The following is a 26,136-nucleotide window of genomic DNA, read 5'->3' as shown; positions in this document are numbered from 1 at the left end:
TATATTTCAATTACTTCTCTAAATATCTTCTTTCTCTTTAAAGATTTTCTTCCTTTTTTGAGAGTCAGGATTCATGACTGTCTCCTCAGAACTTGGCGTGCTGCCTTGAAGAAAATAGGAAGGAGACATTTGCTGATTAAGTAAGATTTCTTTTTAAAGATGACAAGAAAGAAAAAGGAGCAAAAAACCCTGACATCCAATGATGCAAATAGTCACAAATAATCTTAAAATTTCAGGTGTGCGTACAGCAGGTTTACTTAAAGGCAAGAACCTCTATCATATATATAAGCTTCAAACAGAAGAACCACAGAGAAGATCTTATCTTACTCAACCTCCACTTAAAAACTCCCTGGATTAACTAATGTGCTCCATTCCCTCTTTAAAAAAACAAACTACAGGGGCGCCTGGGTAGCTCAGTCAGTAAAGCGTCTGCCTTCAGCTCAGGTCATGATCCCGGAGTCCCAGTACTGAGCCCCAAGTTAGGCTCCCAGATCAGCGGGGAGTCTGCTTCACCCTCTGACCCTCCCCCCTCTCATGCTCTCTCTCAAATAAATAAATAAAATCTTTAAAAAAAATGGATAAATTTAGGAAAACTGTAGATGTGTTCATGTTTTATGATATTGGAATTTAAGGAAATAAAGAACCAAAATATCCAAACAAACAAAAAAAGGGGGGGGCGCCTAGGTGGCGCAGTCGTTAAGCGTCTGCCTTCGGCTCAGGGCGTGATCCCGGCGTTCTGGGATCGAGCCCCACATCAGGCTCCTCTGCTATGAGCCTGCTTCTTCCTCTCCCACTCCCCCTGCTTGTGTTCCCTCTCTCGCTGGCTGCCTCTCTCTGTCACATAAATAAATAAAATCTTTAAAAAACGGGGGGGGGATTAGTATGAATATAGAAGACCTAATGATTAGCAAGTTTGGTCTAACTCAAGATCACCATACCCAACAACTATAAAATACATACTCAAGTGCATATGAATATTTATGAAAGCCAGCCGTATGTTGGATCATTAAAGCAAACCACAAATTTCAAGGACTCAAAACCACCTGGAATACCTTTGTTGCATGTAAGCTAGAAATCATTAACAAAATGATCACTTAAAAATCCCTGTGGTAGGAATTTACACTCTTATATAACCCAAGGCTCAACACCCCCGGCCACAGAAATCAAAGAATTTTACTAGCATATGTAATTATTATCTGAATAAGAGTACTCCATATCAAAACTTAGAGAATACAAATACAGTTGAACTAAAGGAAAATTTGTATCTTTAAATGCGTATAACTGTAAAGAAGGAAAGTTGAAAATCAAAGAGCTACAAATCCCCTTAGAAAAAGGACAGAAAATTAAATACCAAAAAAGGGGGAGGGGTTCGGAAAGGAAGGAACTAAAGACAAAATGAAATTGTTAGTGAAAATATAAATAAAATTAATAAAATAGAAAACAATCATAGAAATGGGAGCATCAATAAAAGCCAAATGTTAGTTCTGTGAAATCACCAATAAAATGGAAGATCCCAAACCAGACTGAGAAAAAGAGAAAGCAGAAAAAAAACCCGTCAGAAATGAAAATAGTAACTCCACAGATTCTACTGAAATGAAAAAGACAGTAAGGATACTTTTTAACAACTTTGTTCCAATAAATCTAAAATTTTAGTTAGTTTGAACAATATAAAAACTTGCCAAAAGTTAATGCAAAAAAAAAAAAAGCTCAATAGCCTTCTTTTATATAAATTAATAATTAAGAAAAAAACAAAACTAAAAATAAGCCTTACTACAAATATTACTTCAGGACCACCTATCTTCACTGGTACCCTACATTTATTGAAAATGAAAACACACACACACACACACACACACACACACACACACACACAAAAAGGCCTACCTTACATAAACTCTTCCAGAAAATAGAAAGAGAAAATACTGCCCAGTTTGTTTATAAGGATAGCATGAATTTTATACCAAAACCAGGTAAGAAAGGAACATTGAGGCCAATCTAAGTAATGAACACAATGGCAAAAAATCCTGGACAAAATTTCACACAGTGAATCCTTACTAGAAGCAAGGAAGTTATCAAATACTATCAGAGCCTATGTGGAAAGAACTCAGGAGCAACCTAAAAGGGCCTCCACCAGCCAGAGATGGGACAACCTGGCAATCATAAAAAAACCCAGCTCCAACGGACTGAAGCACAGGAACCAAGGTGGGGACTGATTAAATATTTCACATGGGGCAAGCCTTTCGGTTCCCCTCCCTCCTTGGAGCTTTGTACTATCACTTTTGCTATCGCTCAATAAACTGCTCAATAAACCTTGCTTTGCTCCCCCCCCCCAAATTTCACATGAAGAATATACTTAGAACTAGAAGACAATGAACCAAACATAAAACATAAGAACAAGTGCTAGGCAAAAGGGAAGAGGACTGGGATCAGAAATATCAAGTTAGGTACAAAGAACAGAAGTACAGAAACACTAATCTGGGAAAGCAAAATTATGTGACTTCAAAGACTAGATTTATTTCAACAATGAAATACTTCATAAGTAAAACTAAATGATAGATTCATGTATTTTGCCATAGTTATGTCACTGCCCTCACCCGGCTTATAGGAATATAGCTATAAAGGTATACAGGAATAAAACTTTTATATATTGAACTTGTATTCCACAAACCTTGCAAACCTGACATTTGTATATACCAGTGAAACCATTATCACAAATCAGAAAAGTTTCCTCATACTCCTTTATGAACCTTCAGAATCTCTCCCTTCCTTCTACCATCACCAAACAATGACTTGCATTTTCTAGTATTTTAAGTAAATGGAAAAGAACTCTAATTTGGTAAATGCATGACTGACTACCATTCAGTCAAGTAAGTCATGTTTGAAACAAACATTCAAAAGAATACTGGAAAATAAAATTATATCCGCTTACATAAGCATAGGCATATTTAAAACCACAGCAAAATACTCCCTCTACCCGACAGTCCTCCCTATCCCTCTTTTTTAAATTTATTTTTAAAGTAATCTCTATGCTCAAGGTGGGACTCAAACTCACAACCCGGAGATCAAAAGTCACATGCTTGACCAACTGAGCCAGCCAAGTGCCCCACCCTCTTCAGTCTAAATAACACTTCCTCAAAACAGCTTTCATCATTCTCCTGTTAGTCTCCCCTACAGTGGCAATCTCTACTACTCCTTTCTGTCACTTGTGTCACTTGTGAATACTGTCAACATCTCTTTCCCCTCACAGACTGTGAATTCAGTGATGGAGCAATGTGTCTTGCTCATACCTACATTCTCAATGCCTACCACACTTGGCACCGAACCGTTACTTGATAAATGTTTGCTGAATGAAGGAATGAAGAGATGAATTAATATAATAAATGTATATATATTTTAAAGATTTTATTTATTTATTTGAGAGAGAGAGAGTGAGCGTGAACTGGAGGGAGAGGAAAAGAGGCTCTGCACAGAGTGTAGAGCCTGATGCAGGGCTCGATCCCATGACCATGAGATCATGACCTGAGCCCAAACCAAGAGGTGGCCGCTTAACCAACTGAGCCACCCAGGTGTCCCCCGCCATATTTTTAAGGAAAGAAAAGAGTCATAATTTTTAACTTAGTAACACTGATAAATAAGAGCTGCAAATGATGAATTCCCAATTCTTTCTCCAAAGCTTAAACAAAACAAAAACCATACTTTTCTGACTAGAAAATACCTGCTCTTAAAAAGCCTATGTGTTTATATGCCTAACTATATATCTAGAAAAATAACCCAGAAATGAAATGCTCTGAAATTACATCTCCAAATGTTAACCACTGTTAACAGTTTGGCATGTATTTTTCTTTATTTTTCCCCCATGTACATATCAACACTCTAGGGCATATATGCTCTAATGCATAATTTAAGTAATTTTATTTATTTATTTAAGTGTAATTTTAAATGTTTACCAACAACCATTCTACATACTTTGTGTACATTTTCCTGTGTAATTATTACTGGTTCAATACCTGTATGTATGGGAATATAAAAATATGTAGAGATGTTCTTCTTAATTGGTTTGGCCAATGTAAGTTTAAAGAAAAAAGTGTCTTCTGCTTAAAATAAAATTATGTAAGCACTAAAATCTCAAAATAAAACAAAAAACCTGCATATGTAAAACTAGAAGCATATTAATAAAACTATTTTTATATTAACCATGGTTATCCCTGAGAATGATCAGGCCACTTTTATTACTTGTGATATTCTCTATTTTTCAAATTAAAAACAGGGGCGCCTAGGTGGCTCAGCTGGTAAAATGTGACTCTTGGTTTTGGCTCAGGTTATGATCTCATGGGTCATGAGATAGAACCCTGGGTCGAGCCACCCCCTTCAGGGGTTCGGGCTCTGCGCTCAGTGGGGAATCTGCTTCAAGATTTTCTCCCTCTGCCCCTTCCCCTACTCGTGCGTGTCCGTGCTCTCTCTCTCTCTAAAATAAATAGATAAATCTTTAAACAAACAAACAAAAAAACCTAAACTACAATATTTGTACTACATTTAGGTAAATTACATATTTTGTACTGAGTTTAAATTAATATTTACATTTAATTTATGTTAACAAAAATAAACTCACTTGGGCATGAATGCTCCATTGGCTAAGGATGGCTCATCATCATCCAGCCCATCAAAGAGATGTGACTTGGCTGTGCCTGTTGTCTGTAAAGCCTTTGGTCGAACTCTGGTGGCAGGGCGGGGTGTTAGTTTATAATGAGTAGGTGTAGTGAGAGCCTTCTGGGCTGCTGGATTTGTTGGTTTCAATCTCTGAAAAACAAAAGCATCAAGGAAGATCTAGTTTAACTCAAATACATTATTTGGACTTATAGAAAAAAATCATAAGAACAAAGTTCAAATATTTCTGCCATTTACCCAACTAGATACCTCTGTTTCTTTTTCAACGAAACCCAAAATCTTAACCTTCGGAATAAACTGAGATGCACCCATGAATTACTATTCAACCTCCATACAATCCAAATCACTCTGAAAACAACAGTATTAGCTTGCATTTATTCAGCATTTAGTAAACGTTGATAACTGCCATGAGTCAAACACTAAGTACTGGCAATAAAAATAATGAAATCACTTTCCCTGATTTTTGACGAAATTACAAGTTAATAGAAGAGACATAAAACTAAAATAAGACTTCAGGTTGATTTTGATGGCACCTTTATTGTATTTCTATAATATCTGCAGAGTGTTATACATTTGTTTTCCTTAACATTATACATGGGATTATATAACCACTTGAAACAGCAATGTCTAAAATATGAAACCCTGTCACAGTTTACGTTTCTCTTTACAGTGCAGACTATTTACACTTCAGCAACAATGAACCTTCCTAGATCTTTTTTGTGATCTCTCACAATGGTGTGCCATTGCTTGGAATGTCTTGACCTAGATCTACCAACTTCTCCATAAATACTCAAAAAAAGTTAAATGTTATCTCTTTCGCAAAGCCTTATCAAACTCACCCAAAAATCTACGCTCTTCCTTAACATAATATTCACCATTTTAATGCATACTACTTGGGGGGGTTACTATATCTACTAAGTTGCACAAGAATCACCACTAAATCCAGAACACTTCTCTCACTCCAAAAACAAATGATATGCCTCCCAATTCCACCCCCCACCCTAGGCAAACATGAATCTACTTTGTCTCAATAAATTTGCCTAGTCTAGGCATTTTATATAAATGGAATCACGTAGCCTCTTGTGTCTGGCTTCTTTCACCCAATATAATATTTTCAAGGTTCATCCATGTTGTATGTAGCACGTATCAGTACTTCATTCCTTTTTATGACTAAATGTGATATTTCATCATGTATATACACATACAGTTTGTTTATCCACTCATCAGCTGACAGGCTATTTTATTACTGTATTTACTATATTGAACTTGAGTAAATTTAAACACATTAACAGATCCAATCTTTCTCACTAAATAAATAGCAAGCTCTTAGATGATAAGTTCTTATTTTCATTTTGTATCCTCACTACTGAACACACTGACTAGCACATATTTAGACCTATAATTCTGCTGCACAAATAACACATAATTCTATTTTCTTTTCTCTTTTCAAGCAGGCTCAACGCCCAGCATGGAGCCCAGTGCAGGGCTTGAACTCATGACCCTGAGATCAAGACCTGAGCTGAGATCAAGAGTCAGTCACTTAACTGATCGAGCCACCCAGAAGTCCCACACATAATTTTCATCTAAGCACAACTTACATTCACAAAGCATGTTAAAAAGCACTTTAAATTCCTATCTTACTTCCCTTTATATCTAGTTATAGGGTTAATTCAAGAACCAGCTGAGGGAGAAATGAGATGACATAAATAACTGAGTAATATTATCTGTAGACTGACCAACTTATTATAAGCCAGGTATGCATTATCTCATTTAATTCTCAACACTGAACGGTATTACTATTCCCATTTTACGGATGAAGAAACACATTCAGAGGCAAAAAGACATGCTCAAGGTCTCAGATTGTACACGGTAACACAAGGATTAAACAGACCAAAGTCTACTTTTAACCCACACCACCGGGAACAGAAGATCATTTGACACTAGAGCATAAAAAATTAAGACAAAGTTAACTAAGCCAGAAGAAAAGATAGTGATATACCACTTAAGAACATTATGATTTTAGAAAAATCAGCCTCTCTGAGCCTTAGTTTGCTCAACTATAAAATGGAAATAATAATATCTGCCTTACTTCAGGGCTACTGAAAAGTCTCAGCCCTCACCTCCAGTCCAGTATTCATGTCACTGCTTTAGTCATGCTGCCTTCCAGATACTGCAAACATAATATACCTCCTGGCTCAGTGAAAAGCATAAATAATGTGTCTTAAAAACTTAATTACACCTAACTTTGCTTAGGTTATATATGTATGAAAATATATTCTGCACTTTTAGTTTCTCTTGATCTGAGAATAAACTTTACAAAAGCACCCTTAAATTTACCTCTTCTTTCTTCTTAGGGTCTGACATGGGATTTCGGAAGAGAGGAGAGTCTCCAAAAGGTGAGTACGTTAAACTATTGATGTGCTGTTGGAGAACCGCTTGCTGGGCAGCAGAAGCATTGGGATCTGTCAAAGCTTTTTGAGAAAAAAGAAAAGAGAAAGCAACATGTCAGTCCAGGGATCCAAAGCAATTATAGCAAGAGTGCACAGAATCATTGTGGCGAGGTCTTCAAAATGTTCAGACTCACTCAATGGCATTATTGGTGGAGAGCAGAGGAGCAAACTGTGAAGAAAATCAACAAACTAATGGGTAAAAGATATGAAGAGGCATTTCATAAGAGACAACACAAAAATTTTACTTAGGTGTTCACTGTCACTAATAATCAATGAAATACAATTTAAACAACATTGAAGAAATATTTATATCTACCTCATTATCTATCAGTGCCACAGCTGTATGAAAAGAATTACAGTCTTTGACTTCCGGAAACATTATAAATTGGTTTACTCTAAAAGAAACAACGTAACAGTACATAAAACAAATACTGTTTTTATATATTTTTAAAATTTATTTTTTTAAAGTTCCATGATTTATTACTTGTGTATAACACCCAGTGCACCATGCAATACATGACCTCCTTACTACCCATCACCAGCCTATTCCATTTCCCCCCCTCCCCTCTGAAGCCCTCAGTTTGTTTCCCAGAGTTCCTTCCCCCTTCTGTTTACGGCCCCTTTCTTCTTCCCTTTCTTCTACCGATCTTCCTACTTCCTATGTTCCATAAATGAGTGAAACCATATGATAATTGTCTTTCTCTGCTTGACTTATTTCGCTTAGCATTATCTCCTCCAGTCCCATCCATGTTGCAGCAAATGTTGAGAACTTGTTCTTGTTGATAGCTGAGTAATATTCCATTGTATATATGGACAACATCTTCTTAATCCAGTCATCTGTTGAAGGGCATCTCAGCTCCTTCAGCGATTTAGCTATTGTGGACAGAGCTGCTATGAACATTGGGGTGCATATGGCCCTTCTCTTCACTACGTCTGTATCTTTGGGGTAAATACCCAGCAGTGCAATGGCTGGATCATAGGGTAGCTCAATTTTTAACTTTTTAAGGGACCTCCACACTGTTTTCCAAAGTGTCTGTACCAACTTGCATTCCCACCGATAATGTAGGAGGGATCCCCTTTCCCCACACCCTCTCCAACAATTGTTGTTTCTTGCCTTGTCTATTTTTGCCATTCTAACTGGCGTAAGGTGGTATCTCAGTGTGGTTTTGATTTGAATTTCCCTGATGGCTAATGATTTTGAACATTTTTTCATGTGTCTGTTAGCCATTTGTATGTCTTCACTGGAAAAGTGTCTGTTCATATCTTCTGCCCATTTTTTGATTTGTTTGTTTCTTTTGCATTGAGTTTGAGAAGTTCTTTGTAGATCTTGGATACCAGTCTTTTATCTGTAATGTCATTTGCAAATATCTCCTCCCATTCTGTGGGCTGCCTCTTAGTTTTTTTGACTGTTTCCTTGGCTGTGCAGAAGCTTTTTGTCTTGATGAAGTCCCACAAGTTCATTATTTCCTTTGTTTCTCTTGCCTTTGGAGATGTCATGAAAAAAGTAGCTGTGGCCAATGTCAAAGAGATTGCTGCCTGTGTTCTCCTCTAGGATTTTGATGGATTCCTGTCTCACATCGAGGTCTTTCATCCATTTGGAGTTTATCTTTGTGTGTGGTGTGAGAGAGTGCTCAAGTTTCATTCTTTTGCATGTAGCTGTCCAATTTTCCCAGCGCCATTTACTGAAGAGACTGTCTTTTTTCCACTGGATGTTTTTTCCCACTTTGTCAAACATTAGTTGCCCAAAGAGCCAAGGGTCCATTTCTGGGTTCTCTATTCTGTTCCATTGGTCTTATGTTTCTGTTTTTGTGCCAGTACCATGCTGTCTTTGTGATCACAGCTTTGTAGTACAGCTTGAAATCCAGCAACATGATGCCCCCAGCTTTGTTTTTTCCTTTTCAACAATTCCTTGGTGATATGGGGCCTTTTCTGGTTCCACACAAATTTAAGGGCTGTTTGTTCCAGTTCTTTGAAAAATGTCATTGGTATTTTGACTGGGATGGCATTGAAAGTGTAGATTGCTCTGGGTAGCATGGACATTTTAACTATGTTAATTCTTCCGATCCATGAGCATGGAATATTTTTCCATCTTTTTGTGTCTTCTTTAATGTCTTTCAAGAGTGATTTGTAGTTTCTAGAATATAGGTCCTTTATGTCTCTGGTTAATTCCGAGATAACGTATGATTTTTGGTGCTATTGTAAATGGAATGGATTCCCTAATTTCTCTTTCTTCAGTCTCTTTGTTCGTGTACAGAAATGCAACTGATTTCTGAGCACTGATTTTGTATCCCGCCACATCACTGAATTGCTCTATAACTTCTAGTAGTTTGGGGATGGATTCTTTTGGGTTTTCCATATAGAGTATCATGTCATCTGCGGAGAGAGACAGTTGGACTTCTTCTTTGCCGATTTGGATACCTTTTATCCCTTTTTGTTGTCTGATTGCTGTTGCAAGGACTTCTAGTACTATGTTGAATAACAATGGCGAGAATGGACATCCTTGTCGTGTTCCTGATCTTAAGGGAAAGGCTTCCAGCTTTTCCCCATTGAGAATGATATTTGCTGTAGGCTTTTCATTGATGGTTTTTGTGAGATTGAGGAATGTACCTTCTATCCCTATACTCTGAAGAGGAGCATATGGTTCTTGACTCTTTTCTCGTTGATATGATCTATCACACTGATAGATTGCGAATGTTGAACCACCCTTGCATCCCAGGGATGAATCCCACTTGGTCATGATGGATAATCCTTTTAATGTACTGTTGGATCCTATTAGCTAGGATCTTGTTGAGAATTTTGGCGTCCATATTCATCAGGGATATAGGCCTGTAATTCTCCTTTTGGATGGGGTCTTTGCCTGGTTTGGGAATCAAGGTAATATGGGCCTCATAGAATGAGTTTGGTAGTTTTCCTTGTGTTTCTATTTTTTAAAACAGCTTCAGAAGAATAGGTATTATTTCTTCTTTGAATGTTTGGTAGAATTCCCCAGGGAATCCATCAGACCCTGGAGTCTTGTTTTTTGGAAGGTTTTTGATCACTCCTTCAATCTCTTCATAATTAACTGATCTATTTAAAAAATCAATTTCTTCCTGTTTCAGTCTTGGTAGTTTATAGGTTTCCAGGAAGGCATCCATTTCTCCAGGTTGTTTAATTTATTTGCATAAAGCTGTTGATAAAAGTTTCTAATGATCCTTCCTATTTCATTGGTGTTGGTTGCAACCTCTCCCTTTTCATTCATAATTTTATTAATCTGGGTCCTTTCTCTATTCTTTTGAATAAGTCTTGCCAGTGGCTTATCAATATTATTTATTCTTTCAAAGAGCCAGCTTCTAGTTCTGTTGATCTGCTCTACTGTGCTCCTGGTTTCTAATTCACTGATCTCTGCTCTAATCTTGATCAACTGCGTTCTCGATCAACAGGGTAGGCCTGTTCTTCTGCTCTTGTTCCAGCTTCTTGAGGTGAGAATATAAAAACTGCATTTTAGATTTTTCTATTCTTTTGAGTGAGGTTTGGATGGCTATGTATTTTCCCCTTAGGACTGCCTTTGCAGTGTCCCATAGGTTTTGGACCGTTGTGTTTTCATTCTCGTTGGTCTCCATAAATTGTTTAAATTGATTTTTTATTTCATGGTTTATCCAATCATTCTTGAGCAGGATGGTTCTTAGTTTCCAAGTGTTTGAGTTTCTTCCAAATTTTTCCTTGTGATTGAGTTCCAATTTCAAAGCATTGTGGTCTGAGAATATGCAGGGAATAATTTGTCTTTTGGTATCGGTTGAGAGCTGTTTTGTGACCCAGAACCTGATCTCTTCTGGAGAATGTTCCATGTGCATTAGAATAGAATGAGTATTCTTTTATTCTGGGGTGTAGTGTTCTATATATATCTATGAGGTCCAACTCATCTAGTATGGCATTCAAAGCTCTTGTTTCTTTGATTTTCTGCTTAGGTGATCTGTCTATTGCTGATAGTGGAGTGTTGAGGTCCCCTACTATTAACGTATTTTTATCTATAGGTCTCTCTATTCTGGTTAAGAGTTGGCTTGTATATCTTGCTGCTCCCCTGTTGGGGGCATATAAATTTATAATTGTCATATCCACTTGGTGGATACATCCTTTAAGAATAATATAGTGCCCTTCTGTATCTCTAACTATAGTCTTTAGTTTAAAATCCAGTCTGTCTGACATAATTGCTACCCCAGCTTTCTTTTGTGGTCCACTGGCATGAAAGATGGTATTCCATCCCTTTACTTTCAGTCTGGATGTATCTTTAGGTTCAAAATGAGTCTCTTGTAGACAGCAAATAGATGGGTCATGTCTTTTTATCCAATCTGCAACCCTGTGGTGTTTTATGGGAGCATTTAGGCCATTTACATTGAGACTGATTATTGAGAGATAGGATTTTAATGATGCCATGTTGCCTGTAAAGACTTTGTTTCTATAGATTGTGACTTTCTGTTCTGTATCACTCTTGGGGCCTTTTTACTTTTATAGAACCCCCCCTTAATATCTCCTGTAGGACTGGTTTCGTGGTTACGAAATTGGTCAGTGACTGGAGATTCTGGAAGGTCTTTATCTCGCCATCAATTCTGAATGACAGCCTTGCTGGATAAAGGATCCTTGGCCGCATGTTTTTCTCTGAAAGAGCTTTAAAAATGCCCCCCCAACCCTTTCTCTCATTCCAGGTCTGTGTAGACAGGTCTGACGTAATCCTAATATTTTTGCCTTTGTACGTGAGAACTTTCTTTGCCCTGGACGCTCTCAATACTGTATCCTTGGATCTAATATTTGCGAATTGCACTATGACGTGACGAGGCATAGGTTTGTCGTGGTTGAATTTGGGAGGGGTCTTCTCTGCCTCTTTGACACGAATGCTTGTTTCCTTTGCTAGACTGGGGAAGTTTTCACTTCCCCTCAGGAATGCCAATGATTCTGACATTGGAACGTTTCACTGAGTCAGTAATCTCCCATAACCTACACTCTTGAGATTGGATTTTTTTGAGCCAAGTGTCTGTTTTAGCTTTCTCTTCTACCATCCCATCTTCCAATTCACTAATTCATTCTTCTGTCTCATTTACCCTGGCCGTCAGAGTATCTAGTTTTGACTGCATTTGATTCATGGCATTTTTAATTTCTGCCAGATTAGCTCTCATTTCCACCCTTAGAGATTCTATATTCTCGTTAATATTTGCGTTAATATTTTTTTCAAGTCTACACATCATCTTGACCATTGTTACTCTGAACTCCATTTCTGACAATTTGGTTATATCCATATCCATCAGTTCTGTGGCAGAGGCCACAGACTCATTATCTTTTCTTTGCTGGAGGGGATTTCTCCTTCTTGTCATTCTGATGAGGAGACGTTGCGGGGTTGCCCAGAACTCAAATTATTGACCAGGACACAGGCAGTGTGCATTTGTTTTATAGGGACCTTAGGGATGTGGGCTTCTTGATTTTTCAGCCTGCCTTCTGGGGGAGGTGCCTGCCGTGCTGATACTCATGCAACCCTGTTTGGGCAGAGTCTCCCTGCCCCCCGCGAGGGGGGATGGGGAGGGGCACACTGTGAGCTGGTATTTCCGGGCTTTTGTTCTCTGGCGGCTTTCCCTGGAGGTTTTCTGTGACTCTTCTGAGAGTCAGAGCAGCAGTGGCCGTATCCTAGCCTCTCAGAACAGAGAGATTGCAGTCCGCTCTCCACTGAGCTCTTCTGGCCTCTTTAACTCTGTTTCTGTTGGTGCTGCTAAAAATCCTGCAACCGGCGTCCCAGCCCTCACTTCCAGGGCTGGCACATCTCTGTCCTTTGTGTTTCTAACACCGCCAGCCGCCCCCGCGCACGCTCCCGAGCTCCCTGTTTCAGTGAGGTTCGTGTGCACTCCGGAGCTCCAGTTTTCAGTCTGGTCGCACGCGCGCACGCTCCTGAGCTCCCGGTCTCAGTCCGGTTCCAGAGAGCGCTCTGGAGCTCCGGTTTTCAGTTCGGACGGGCTTGCGTTCCCAGGCTCACGGTCTCAGTCTGCTCTCTCGCGGGTGCCGGTCCACGAGTCCAGCCCGTTCCCCAGTGCAGGTGGCTACCGCTTCCCGGCACCCGAGCGCGGAGGCTCCCTACCCCTTCTGTTCATCTTCCGATGTCTGTGCGAGGTTTCACGGCTCCCCGCTTCGTATCTCAATACTCAGCGCTGGAGATGTTCATTTGTAGAGATCCAGATGTATCTTCCTGCGTCTCAGGCTGATTCCGTGGGTTTTCAGGATGGTCTGGTACCTACCAGCTCGACTCAGGGGACCAGCTGAAAAAGGGGACCCCTACTCCTCTGCCATCTTAACTCCTGTTTTTATATTTTTTAACCTAGTCATTTCAATCATGGAAATTTAACCCAAGGGTTTAATTAAACTAGAAACAAAGAAATGTTTGTAAATATTAAATAAATATTATCTGTAATTGTTATGACTTGGAAACAACCTATATTCAACATTCACAGTTGTAAAAATCATGATACATCAACACGGTAGGTTAAATAGTTATTAAAAATAATGACAATGTGTTTCACAGTTGAAATAAGGAAATATTTTTGATTTAATTTAGTAAGTAAAAATTCCAGAATAAACAATATTAAGTATACTAAGACTACTGAGGAAGAAAGTGGCATACAAAACATGACAGCCATGAAAATGGCTGTTAAGGTGTCCTTATATGTTTATTATTTACATTTAATATTCATATTACATTCAAGTAAAAATTGAAAGAAAAAATATCACTTGATTAGTCTAATTTTCTTTTAAATTGTAAAAACACGTCATCAGTCACAGGCAATTTAGGGAACAGACAAGGAATGATGATCTATAATCACACACAGTAAAAAACAAACAAAAAACAAAAACAAGAAAACTCCCACAACTATCTGTGTTATACCAATTGATGAAGAAACCTTTCCAAAATATTTCCAAAAATACTGATTAAAAAAAAATAAAATAAAATCATACCTAAATCATTTTAGAAAGAAAAATACTTTTGCCCTTTATAAGTGTTTAAAACAAAGCTAATGCCAAAATATAATACGATAATCCACATTAAACGAGTCCCACAAACAAAACATTTGGAAAATTTTAATACAACAGGGGGGAAAAAAACCCCAACAGCAGCAGCAACAACAAAAAACCCAGAACAGACATCTAAAGCTAAATTAATGAAAAAGTGGTAAATCCACCTTAGTCAAATTAAGCTTTCTTAAAATCAAATGTATTAATTAAATACTAAAACACCATATGCTAATATGTAAGGGGAAAGTACAAGTTTGTTCAAGACTGTGAAACCCAGAGGAGATGTCAATTTAAAGAGCATACAACAAATCAATTCCAAAAGCCAATTTATAAGACTATCAGTGAGAAAAAAATACAAAAATGTAGCTTCGGTACAGAGTGCCACACAATAACAGCATAATGTTATTCTATGGACTATTCAAGGAGACTCAAGAAAACCTGGATGTTTTCATAAGAATTCTAATATTCACTACTCAGTTTGTTACTTGACAGGCAACGATCCATTAAAAATAACACTGACCTGCACCAGCTGATCCCATCATTAACAAGTATAATAGGTCACCCCATCTGGGCTTACTCAAAAGGGTAAGAACTCCTTTAACGAATCCAAACATAATTAGGAAAGTGTGTGAACAGGATGTTTTTATATCTGTATGTTTAAATATGAAATATTCTCTAAGTTAACTGTATTATTTAAGAATATAGGTAAGAGAGCTGATACGTTAGCAAAAATAAGAGAACAAGCAAGCATAAGCACTAGTTAAGCTACCATTTGTGTCACAGTCAATTCAGTCATAATAATTTGAAAACATACTGAAAAGCCACATCATGATCAAATGATTAAAGGAATAGGAAAAAGTATAAAAAATAAAGTCTGAGAATAGAAAAACCTGATGACATTTTATCTGGAAGAAAGATAATAGGGTTACTGCAAGGAAACTGTAACAGACTGGTTTGCTTAGCTTAGGAGGTAAAAGTAGAACCACTGAGTGGAAATTCCACGGAGGCATGTTTTGGTTTCTAAACAACCTGAACAAAACAATGGACTAGACTGATTTGGAAAACTGTAACTGAGGAACTCCCACAGTAAGAGAGCACTCACATAAGCTCTAAAGCACCTTCCAACTACCATCCTCTGATGCAAAGATGTACGCTCTAAAAGGCAATACAGCTACTTTCAAATGTGTGGTAACAGTACCCTATGTAGCTGTAATATGAAATGCTCATGTCAGGAACTTTTAATTGACTTTAGAAAAAGATGGATTATCAAAAAACATTCAAGGGGTACTTGGCTAGCTCAGTCAGAAGATCAAGTTGCTCTTAATCTCGGGGTTGTGAGTTCAAGCCCCATGTTGGGTGTAGAGATTACTTAAATAACTAAACTTTTAAAAAAAATTTTAAAAACCCAAACTATTCAGAACACTATCCAAGTAAAAATGGCAGGTTACAATATTTATGATACATCCTTCTACTGAAAACAACTAAAACTAAGAAAAAGAAATAAAAGTGGAAATCTCACTTTTAATGATAAAGTTGGTTCTAACGTTCACACAAATCAATTAGAATCCTAATTCACCTCCACACCAAAGATCTCAGTAAAATCTGTTTTTTAAAAGAAGATTTTATTTATTTATTTGAGAGGAAAGAGTGAGAGAGAGAGAGAGAAACAGCGTGCACGTGCATGCACTAACGGTAAGGAGGGGCAGAGGGAGAGGGAGAAGCAGACTCCCCGCTGAGCAAGGAGCCCGATGCAGGGCTCAATCCCAGGACCCCAGGATCATGACCTGAGCCGAAGGCAGATGTTTAACCAACTGAGCCACCCAGGAGCCCCTAAGTAAAATCTATGTTTAGAACAAATTGAAATATATCTATATAACCCACAATGACAAAGAATGGGATGTAACAAATGAACAGAAGAGAAAATACAACAAATTTCTAGGGGAAAGAAGTAGACAGAGGAATGACAAAGCAGGATAGAGTGAAGTATAGCTTAGAATACATTCATAGGGGATTACAGCCCAAAGTGGAGTATATCTGCCCTGTAGAATCCCAGAAAGATTAGAGATTCAATGATACCAAGTTTGATGAAGTGAGACTGAAAGCAGGAGAGATGAACCAAGGCAAAGTACATATACAAAACACCCATACCTTCATCCTCCTAATCACTGATGCTCAACAGGATAAGCCAAACATCAGCCAGTGTGCCTCTGATGAAACCAAGTTATCACATGGAAAGAACAAGGGCAACTAGTTTCAGTACTTGCATCATCCCAGAGCTAAGAATGTGGCATTCTAACCATCAGAGGACCCTTGAATAATAGCTGGTTCCTGGACTACTTACCTTAAGGGGAAACTTACTGGTAAACAAGCTCTACTCATACACATAAATTGCCAGTGAGCTTTTTATTAGTTTATTCTTGAACATGAATGGTAAAGATCACAGAGCATTAAAGAGTGGGACCAAAGCAAAAATAATCTGAAGATTTAAGGCACAGAAAATTCCTTAAAAATTTTTTTAATGCCAGTTAACAAAATTTCAAGAGAAAATTGCATCTAAGAACTGGATGCCTGACAAAAGGAACTTTCAGAGAATGAGAAAGAATTTTTTGTAAGTTGAAAATAAAAATTCAAAATGATGATTGAGAAGGTATTCAGAAATCTCCTAAAAAATAGAAACGCACCTTAAATATCAAGCATTAAGACAGGAAGGGGGCACCTGAGTGGCTCAGCTGGTGGTGTCTGACTCTTGGTTTTGCCTTAGGTCATGATCTCAGGGTTGTAAGATCGAGCCCCATGTCAGGCTCTGGGCTGGGTGTGGAGCCTGCTTAATATTCTCTCTCCCTCTCCTTCTGCCCCTCCCCCAAGTCTAAAAAAAAAAAAAAACACCAAAAACCTTAAAAATAAAAGATGGAAAGGGTATAAGCAATTTAGTGAAATTTCAGGACAAAGGGACAATACTAAATGCTTGTGGGGTAGGAGCTGAACAAGTCTCAAGAATCAGAAAGCATTAGACTTCTCATCAAATAATGGCTAATGCAAGGAATATAGTCCAAGTTCTGAGGATAGATTATTTTCACACTAGAATTCCATAACATTAAATAAAGCATGAGGAACAAAAAAAGGTATTTTCAGACCTATAAATGATCAAAGTTTACCCTTCAGATACACTTTACTTAAAAACACATTCCGGATAATTCAAGAAATAAATAAAAGGGAAAAACCTACACCCAAGACAGAGCAGTTCCCAGTGAGTAGATTTGAAGGGAATACTGGAAGCAATGCTGAAGGCCTAGGGAATAATCAGAGATCCTACTGCTGCAGGAGGAAGGACAGAGGGATCAATGATGATGTATCTAGAGTAAAAGAATTCTGACACCATCCTTAAGAATTCGGACCAGTTTAGGAAGGTGATAAGGGCTGGTAATCTAAGGGGGAAAAAAGAATCAGAAATTCCAGGAGAAAGAAAAAGCTGTATAAAAAGGGTGTATGTGGCTGGGCAGCAATGTTTTCATAGTTGTAATAATATGCTGTGTTCACATTTACAACTTTTAAATTATTCTTTAATCAGAGAAAAGATGAAGGTAATAATTACAGGACAGAATATATTATCATTGTTATCAATATGAAAATAAAAAGATGGCAAAAGAAGAAATCAGGAAAAAAAGAAAGGTAAGAAAGGGCACTAATACCCTTGCTTGATCAAGGGGACTCAAGAAATACTGTCTCTCAGTTGATAGAATAAGAAACAGTATGTAGGGACATAGCTTAAATTTGCAAAAGGCTTATCCAAATGTGGTACACAGATCATGACAGACAGTATGGGAGATGACTTCATGGTACAGAGACGAGCTTAATTTTCTCTTGCTCTCTCTCATTCACTCAGTTACTCTATTTATGCCAGGTGATATCAGTTATTTTTATCTCCAACAGAATAGATTTCTTTTAAAAAGATATTCAAGCTAAAAAGTTAATTTTAAGTTAAAAATAACAACAGGTAGGAGGCAGAGAGGGCAAAAACTAGGAAAGGGTAATTCAAATGAATGAAGTATGAAAAACACTCCAATACATAAAACTAAACTTAAGGTATTAGTAACATAGCTATATTAGGAGAAGTGAATAAGAACACACAGGTAGGTGATAAGTGAGCTCTATTTCTCATCTACCATTAACAAGTTAAATTTACTTAAGACTTAAATAAATAAAGCAAAACACAGCAACACAAGCACATCATTTAGGGATAGGAACTTAACTATGTACCAGGAAACAAAGTAGTCGTAACAAAGCAGTCTCTTTAGGGGACTAGGCCCAGGAGTGGGAAGCAGAAAAGGCCAGGATCCATCACAAGCCTGGGACTGTTTTATGATGTGTGTCTGTGTACTGCTTTGGTAGGGGTGGGATGGATTGAGAGGAAAAAATCAGGTCACCAAGTCAAGTATTAGCAAGAAATAAACTGAGTAAAGCCTTCTAAAGTGACTGACACTTACCTACTGGGGCCTGGGGGGCTCCAAAGCCCAAAGTGGCTGTCGTAGTATTAAATCCAGGGGCCCCAAAGGCTCCTGTACCAAGAGGCCCTCCGATCTTAGGTTGGTTGTTCCCAAACAAAGATGCCTGTCCAGCACCAAGAGCTATGGAGACAAGAGGAAAGAAAAAGTGCCACAGGAGATCCTTTGAATGTTATGCCAGAGGTCAGTTACTTAAAAATATAATACATTTGGAAACTTCATAATGACTACTCATTTCAACAAGAGGTAATACAGTAAATGCTAACTATTGCCAGGCACTGTGCTGAGTACATTACATACATCAGAGGCAAAATACTTAAACCCCTCTGTGCTTTAGTTTCCTCAACTATAACATAAAATAGTAATACATACATATTTATCCTAAGGTTAAAATGAATAAACATATATTAAGCATTTACAAGAGGACTGGTAGATACTAATATTCATTAAATATTAGCTAGTATCCCACTTAATCTTCATAAGCCTGAAGTAGGAAATATCCACATTTAACAGATGAGAAAACTGAGGGTTTAGTAATCAGCTCAATGTCAAAAATATAGTAAATGGTGAAAATGAGGTTCAAACCTTGGTGCATCGGACAATACAATTAGGGTTCTTAACTGCTACACTACAGTACTATAGAGTTAGAAAGAATTAAAAAATAATCAAGTCTCCTTAAATTTCAGTATTTGCAAATCAAAATATGCACCTGAACCAATCACAATGTCATCTTTTTGACTAACATAGAGACTAAACTATAGAAAACCATAGCCAATACCATCTTTGAATAGCAAAAGTAATACTTTCAAATATACTATCTCATGCAAACTATACCAAGACAAACGTTTTGTTTCATAAAAAGCTATAGGGGCATCTGGTTGGCTTAGTTGGAAGAACGTGTGATTCTTGATCTTGGGGTCGTGAGTTAGAGCCCCACCTGGAGTGCAGAGATTACCTAAATAAGTAAAACTTTAAAAAAGAAAAGCGAAATGCCTTGTGATGTGCTTACTAAGCAGACTCACGTTTCATCATGAATCAGACTGGATAGAATACAAACTTATTTTCACCAAGGGGAAATCGAGTACAGAAACTTACGTTTTAAAGCCTAAATGAATCTTGCTTAAGGATCTTGTTGGCAGTGAAAATGGGATGAATTTATTTAGAATAAATTATTGACATAAAAATTTTTTTAAAATTTCCATCCTCCCCTCCTCAAAAAGTTACTGGCAATTTAGATGATCTAAAGCTCCTTTTAGGGGCGCCTGGGTGGCTCAGTCGTTAAGCGTCTGCCTTCAGCTCAGGTCATGATCCCAGCGTTCTGGGATCGAGCCCCGTACTGGGCTCCCTGCTCAGTGGGAAGCCTGCTTCTTCCTCTCCCACTCCCCCCCCGATTATGTTCCCTCTCTTGCTGCCTCTCTGTGTCAAATAAATAAATAAAATCCTTAAAAAAAAAAAAAAGTTCCTTTTAACGCAACAATGCATCTTGAGCGAGATAAAATCACTTCAAAGACAGAATACTTAGAGGTCAAAAATATCGAGGGACACCTGGGTGGCTCAGTCAGTTAAGCTTCCAACTCTTGATTTCAGCTCAGGTCATGATCTCAGGGTTGTGAAATGGAACCACCCCGTTGGGCTCTGTGCTCAGTGTGGAGCCTGCTTGAGATTCTCTCTTCCCCTCCCTGTGCACCCGCTCGCACTCTCTCTCTCTAAAATAAGTAAAATTTGGGGTGCCTGGGTGGCTCAGTCAGTTAAGAGTCTGCCTCTGGCTCAGGCATGATCCCAGGGTCCTGGGATCGAGCCCCGCATCAGGCTCCCTGCTCAGTGGGAAGCTTGCTTCTCCCTTTCCCACTCCCTCTACTTGTGTTCCCTCTCTCGCTGTGTCTCTCTCTGTCAAATAAATAAAATCTTTAAAAAAATAAGTAAAATCTTAAAAATACATATATATATTGAATATGAACTGCTCTGAGATTGCAATAAAAAAAAAGACAGGAAGTCTATACTCAGAGAATCCATACAATATAAATTAGTGAGGGTAACTACTGAAAGGACAAAACATTTCTTAACCCTATAACCTCATTAATAACAAGAAGACAACAACGTAGCCAACGGATTATTTCTCTCAAAGCCCAGCTTTGGAACAGGAAAGACTACTCCTTTTAAAGTTCCAAACCATTAGAAATTGGTGAAAATTTCAAGAAAAACTGAAATTACTTCCCTTGAAGGACACAGTTTACAGCACAAATTTCAGAATTCTTTATTTTTCCAGATAACAAATACCTCCTTACCCCCTGAACAAAAACTTAGAAGAAACCCAAATATATAAAATAGACAGGGATGCCTGGGTGGTTCAGTCATTCAGCTCAGGTCATGATCCCAGGGTGCTGGGATCAAGGCCAGCATCGGGATACTTGCTCAGTGGGGAGCCTGCTTCTCCCTCTGCCTGCCACTCCCTCTGCTTGTGTGCTCTGACAAATAAATAAAATCTTAAAAAAATAATAAAAAGTAAAAAAATAAGATAAACAAAAATCTGTCATCTGGATGGGTGTGTATTTCCCTCACCTCTGTAGTAGTCCTGGATGAAGAACCATGAAACAGTCTAAAAACCAGTGTTACTTCAATAACCCAAAAAAAGAATATAAAAGGCATTGGGAGGTTCAGGTGACCCAGAAAGAGACTGTCATAAAGTGATCTGCCTGCATACTGTTGCAATTTATTAATGGAAAAGCATGCATTTTATCCAGATCTATCTCCTATTATGCAAATGGATTTCTTTGCTTAATGAAAAGACCTACCAATAGTTCACAAGTTAAGGGACATGCTGATGGAACATAATGTCCATTTATGAAATGTGGTGTACTTATAATTAGCTGTAGGAATCATAAAGCAGATATATGGGGGGGGCACCATAGTAATAGTGGCCCTAGAAACTACAAGCATGCTCAAGAGAAAAGTGAAAATGGTTATATTCCTTTTGAGACCTAATAAACATTAAAATTTAATTTTATTTATGGTATCTATTACCTTGAGTAAATTTTTCTGTGTATACCTTAGTATAACAATGAGCTTTACTAGATGTACCCTTAAACTTATTACTTTATAGAAAATTTTTAAGAACTAAAATTTCTTAATATTACCAAGTAACTACCAAGAAAATGCCATACTACTGATAGTGCCAATGACAGTATCACTGTCAAATCAGAAACTTACATTCCCATGATTTAATGAGTGTTCCTTAGTCTGAGCACATCAGGGGGGAAGATATCGCATACCAAAGAATAAATGTTTTACAGAAGAAATTGTTATAGGAAATTTTACCTTTGCTGAGGTAGGAGTCTGAATCTCCATTACTCAAAACAAAAGGAGTATAAATCCCCATCACTCAAAACAAAAGGTGCACAGGAGTACCCACTAAGCTAATGCCCCAAAAAGACATCACCCAAAGCTACAGCGCTATTCTACTTGTGATACCATGAAACATAGAGTTCATAAACATGGGTATTCACATACAACTGTCTCCAGACACACTGCTCTCAAAGCCTAAAGTCTGCTTTAGCAGAGGTGATCATCAAAAGAATTCCAACAGTGTATGCATGGTGGTTCACTGAACTCTCATTTCCCTACATGATCTACTGCTGCTAAGGCTGGAGGTGTAAAATTCTTTACTGATCGTATTTGGGTTTTAGTTTATACAAAGCATGAATGAGGGCTATATAACAGCAGTAAAAATGTTATCTGTTGTCTCTGAGGTGGAACTATTTAAGGAAAACTGAACATATTCAAATAAATAAAAAGGCTGAGATATTATATTACTGTGGAAGAGAAGATGATAGCATTAGAAAAAGTTTTACGACGTTATGTAACTTGGACTACAGGAGAAGGCACTGCTAATAACCTGCAGACCTAGAAGCCAAACAGGAAAGAATGACAACTTTAACCACATAAAAATAAAACTTGTACATGATGATACCATAAAATTAAATGGTAAACTTAAAGACTTGGTGGAAATATCCACAACAGACATTAGAGTAGCATCTTACCTGAGCTTTAGGTTTATGGTTCACAAACCATCTAGTGTCAAAACTACCCCTGAAAAAGCTCATAATTTGCCCACGTCAAAGCTAATTTTTCCTCCAGGATTAGAAGAGAACACTGACTGATATATTCTGCTTAAATTCAGGGCTCACACTACACAAAAAACTGGAGCTTTTTAATTTTTATTTCTTGTAAAATATATGTGATAGAATTTGGATAAGTTAAAAAGTTCAACTAAAACTCTACCATACAACCCAAAAGAGTTAATATGTACAATATATAAAGCACTCTCAAAAACAGATTAAGAAATAATGATCAAATATTATGAATAGGGAATTAAAAGATTCAAATGGCCAATAAACATACATAAGGGTATCCTTCACCAGTAATCAGTGAAGTGCAAATTAGAATACACCAATTTCCACTATCATGCACGTAAAGATGATAAAGTCCAACGATATGGAAAGGTATGGGAAAAATGAGCACTTTTATACAATGAGAGGAGAAATTCATACTGGCATTCTTTTTAGAATGCAAATTAGCAAGACTGACCAAAATTCAAAATCTATCTATCTTCTGACCCGATTCCAACTATCAATCCCATAGTAATACTAACACATACAAAATTATGTAACAAAGATCTTCATTATTGCATTGCTAATAACATCAAATAACTCAAATGTCTACTAAAAGGGGAAACTGAATTATGGTTATGTGTATGTATTATGTGTCACATTTATATACACACATATATACACAATGGAATACTAAACAGTTATCTTTAAAGAATAAGTTAGATCTATAGATACTGACCAAAGAAAGAAATATATGCCCAAAACGTCATGGGAAATGAAAAAATGAAATACAGAATACCATGTAAGGCAGCTGCTTTCAGTTTGAAACATTTTTGACCGTGGCACACAATATGAAATACACGGAGATCCGTAACACACACACAACTAAAACAAAAATTAAATGATATTTAACCTTACTTTGTAGAACGATTTTTCCATTCTAAAGTTTTTTTCCTTAAATGCTGCTTGTAGCCCATTATATAAATATTACGTCCAACTAATATATCTCAGTCTTTGGTTTAAAAAACCACTTATGTAGGATATGGTTTCTATTTAAGAATATAATAAAAAATACATAAAACACACACATGTATAACTGTTATGTGTGTACACGTTTGAAAAATGTATAAAATGAAAAAAATGTATAAAATGTACATAAAAGAGTCTGACAAGGATATGCCAAACTTTCAATGGCTGTTACTTCACAACTGAAATATGTTGACCTATCATAATACTTCTGTATTGTTGAATTTTTTTAGAAGCACTTTTATCTTTTATTTAAAAAAGAAAATGGAAAGAAACAGTTCATAGAGTATAAAATGAGTATAGCTCATAGAGTATAAAATTTAATGTTCTATTAAAAAGGAAAAGACAGGGGTGTCTGGCTGGCTGAGTTGATGGAGCATGTGACTCTTGATCTCAGGGTTGTGGGTTCAAGCCCCACACCGGGTGTTGAAATTGCTAAATAGTAAAATCTTAAAAAAAAAAAAAAAAAAAAAAAAGATGACAGATAAATGACCAGAGCATAGGAGCAAAGACAAAAGATAACTGGACAGTGGAAATGGTTTGCAACTAAATAACCACACGTACCCATGGTCAGATGACTTGGGAAAGAGACAAAACTATATGCTTTAACAACCTTGCTGGAACTGTACGTGCTGAAGCACTTGTTCATTTTATGAGCACTACCACTCTCATATTGCTTAAAACAATCTGGCGGGCAGAAGAGTCAGTGTCTTCAAAGCCACTAAAAAATAAATTACCAACAGCAGGAACAGAGACAAAGGTGTGACAGCCCTATATCAAGGTGGAAAGAACTGAGAGGTATGCACAGACCTTATAAAACCTCAGAGTATTTGCTAACTGACACTCTTACTGTTCTCTTACTATTAGTGTAATAAAGTTTACTTGGTTAACAGTTCAAAGTCTCAAATGCCTGCCTGTTAACAAAGGTAGCACAAGGGAACTGAAAGTTAATAATGCCATCATATTAACAAGTACTCACATTAAATACTAAAAATCCCAGACAGACTGGAACTATTAGAAGACAAACATTTTATAGAAAGGGAGCATATAACCTTTAAGATAAAATGTCCAAATGTTTTAAAACCTGGTAAATCAAAACTGCTGGGAGTGTTTTATAAGTCCACTTGTGAAAATGCAAATCTAGGCCTCTTATTCCCAGGTATATGATCAAACAGAGGTCTTAAGTTCCGGCAATTAAAAAGTTAAGTTGTGTCACTCCCTAAATCTCACGGTACAGTTCCTTACCTGTTCCAAATCCTGCACCAAGCCCAGTTCCCAGAGTCCCAGGTCCTGGTTTACTTCCAAAAATACTACTCCCACTGGTATTTGTGCCAAAACCTAGAAGGACAAAAGAATGAGTGGACTGTACTTTTAACACAGCTCTCAACTTCCTATACAAGGGAATTTTTAAAAAGGCAGTCTGACTCTAAGCTTTGCACCCTGCCAGTTACGAATATTTAGAAATCGTAAATAAGCTTTTTAAAAAAATTTTAATTTTGATGCCTATAAGCAGACCCAGAAGTCTTCCTACTTCATGTTTCAGACTTGAAATATTCAATAGAAGACGGTATCCATTAAAGCAAAGTGATTGTGCTTGAGCATATACATTCCCTTCGCAAGACTCAAAGCCGCAAACCTACTTTTCATGTTCAACAGAAGAAAAATGAATTTCCTCAAACTTCCACTAAAAATAAGACAGTCGGGGTGCCTAACTGGCTCAGTCAGTACAGCATGTGGCTCTTTATCTCAGTGAATTTGAGCCCCACAATGGGCAGAGATTACTTAAATAAATCTTAAAAAAAAAAAATATATATATATATACACACATATATATATTAAAAATAAGATAATCTCAAAAACACTTTACTGAAGCTAAAGGTTCTTGCTAATAGAAATTTACCTATAAAAATCTCTAACAGTAGCTTTGGTTTTGAACAGATGAACTTTGTACGGGCAGTAATGTGTGGCTAACTGATCACACAGGAGGAACTTCAATGGTGTCATAATCAGCTCACAGGAGCACTCAAGGACTCAACTAGCTGATATTAAAAGAGAAGATAATCTATAAGTAACTTTTCTTGCGTTGAACTGTCTCATTATCAGAGATGATGGACAGTTAAACAAATCATCCTCCTTCACTATGACCTCCCATCCACAGAAAAATCCTATGATTCCCTTTGAAAAGCCACAGGTTTCACCAAAAGACACCTATACTGCATTATTGCTATTATTTCCCTTTTGTTCAGATATGTCCACGAAGTTTCTGCACTCCTTTTGGAGCTAAATATCAACAAAACATCCAACGAGCATATCATTAATCTTTTTTTGTTTTAAATAAAAGATTTTATCGTTAAGTAATCTCTA

General features: G+C 37.3%; 1 protein-coding gene across 8 annotated transcripts in view; it reads right to left on the bottom strand.

The window, feature by feature from the left end:
* NUP98 (nucleoporin 98 and 96 precursor) overlaps positions 1–26,136 on the bottom strand; it is a 114,377-nt gene that overhangs the window by 51,118 nt on the left and 37,123 nt on the right. For 5 of the 8 annotated variants that reach the window (XM_045782822.2, XM_045782821.2, XM_045782824.2 and 2 more), the window contains 4 exons: positions 25,018–25,110; positions 18,623–18,763; positions 7,003–7,136; positions 4,610–4,797 (listed from right to left, as the gene is read on the bottom strand). In XM_045782822.2, coding sequence (XP_045638778.2) covers positions 4,610–4,797; positions 7,003–7,136; positions 18,623–18,763; positions 25,018–25,110 — 556 coding nt within the window. The remainder of the gene's footprint in view (positions 1–4,609; positions 4,798–7,002; positions 7,137–18,622; positions 18,764–25,017; positions 25,111–26,136) is intronic. The other 3 variants (XM_045782826.2, XM_045782827.2, XM_045782828.2) reach the window with 1 other exon arrangement.

This window comes from Ursus americanus, chromosome 16, assembly GCF_024610735.1.
Source record: "Ursus americanus isolate L20-20 chromosome 16, mUrsAme1.1.p, whole genome shotgun sequence".
NCBI lineage: Eukaryota > Metazoa > Chordata > Mammalia > Carnivora > Ursidae > Ursus > Ursus americanus.
This window is presented reverse-complemented; position numbering and strand designations above follow the sequence as displayed.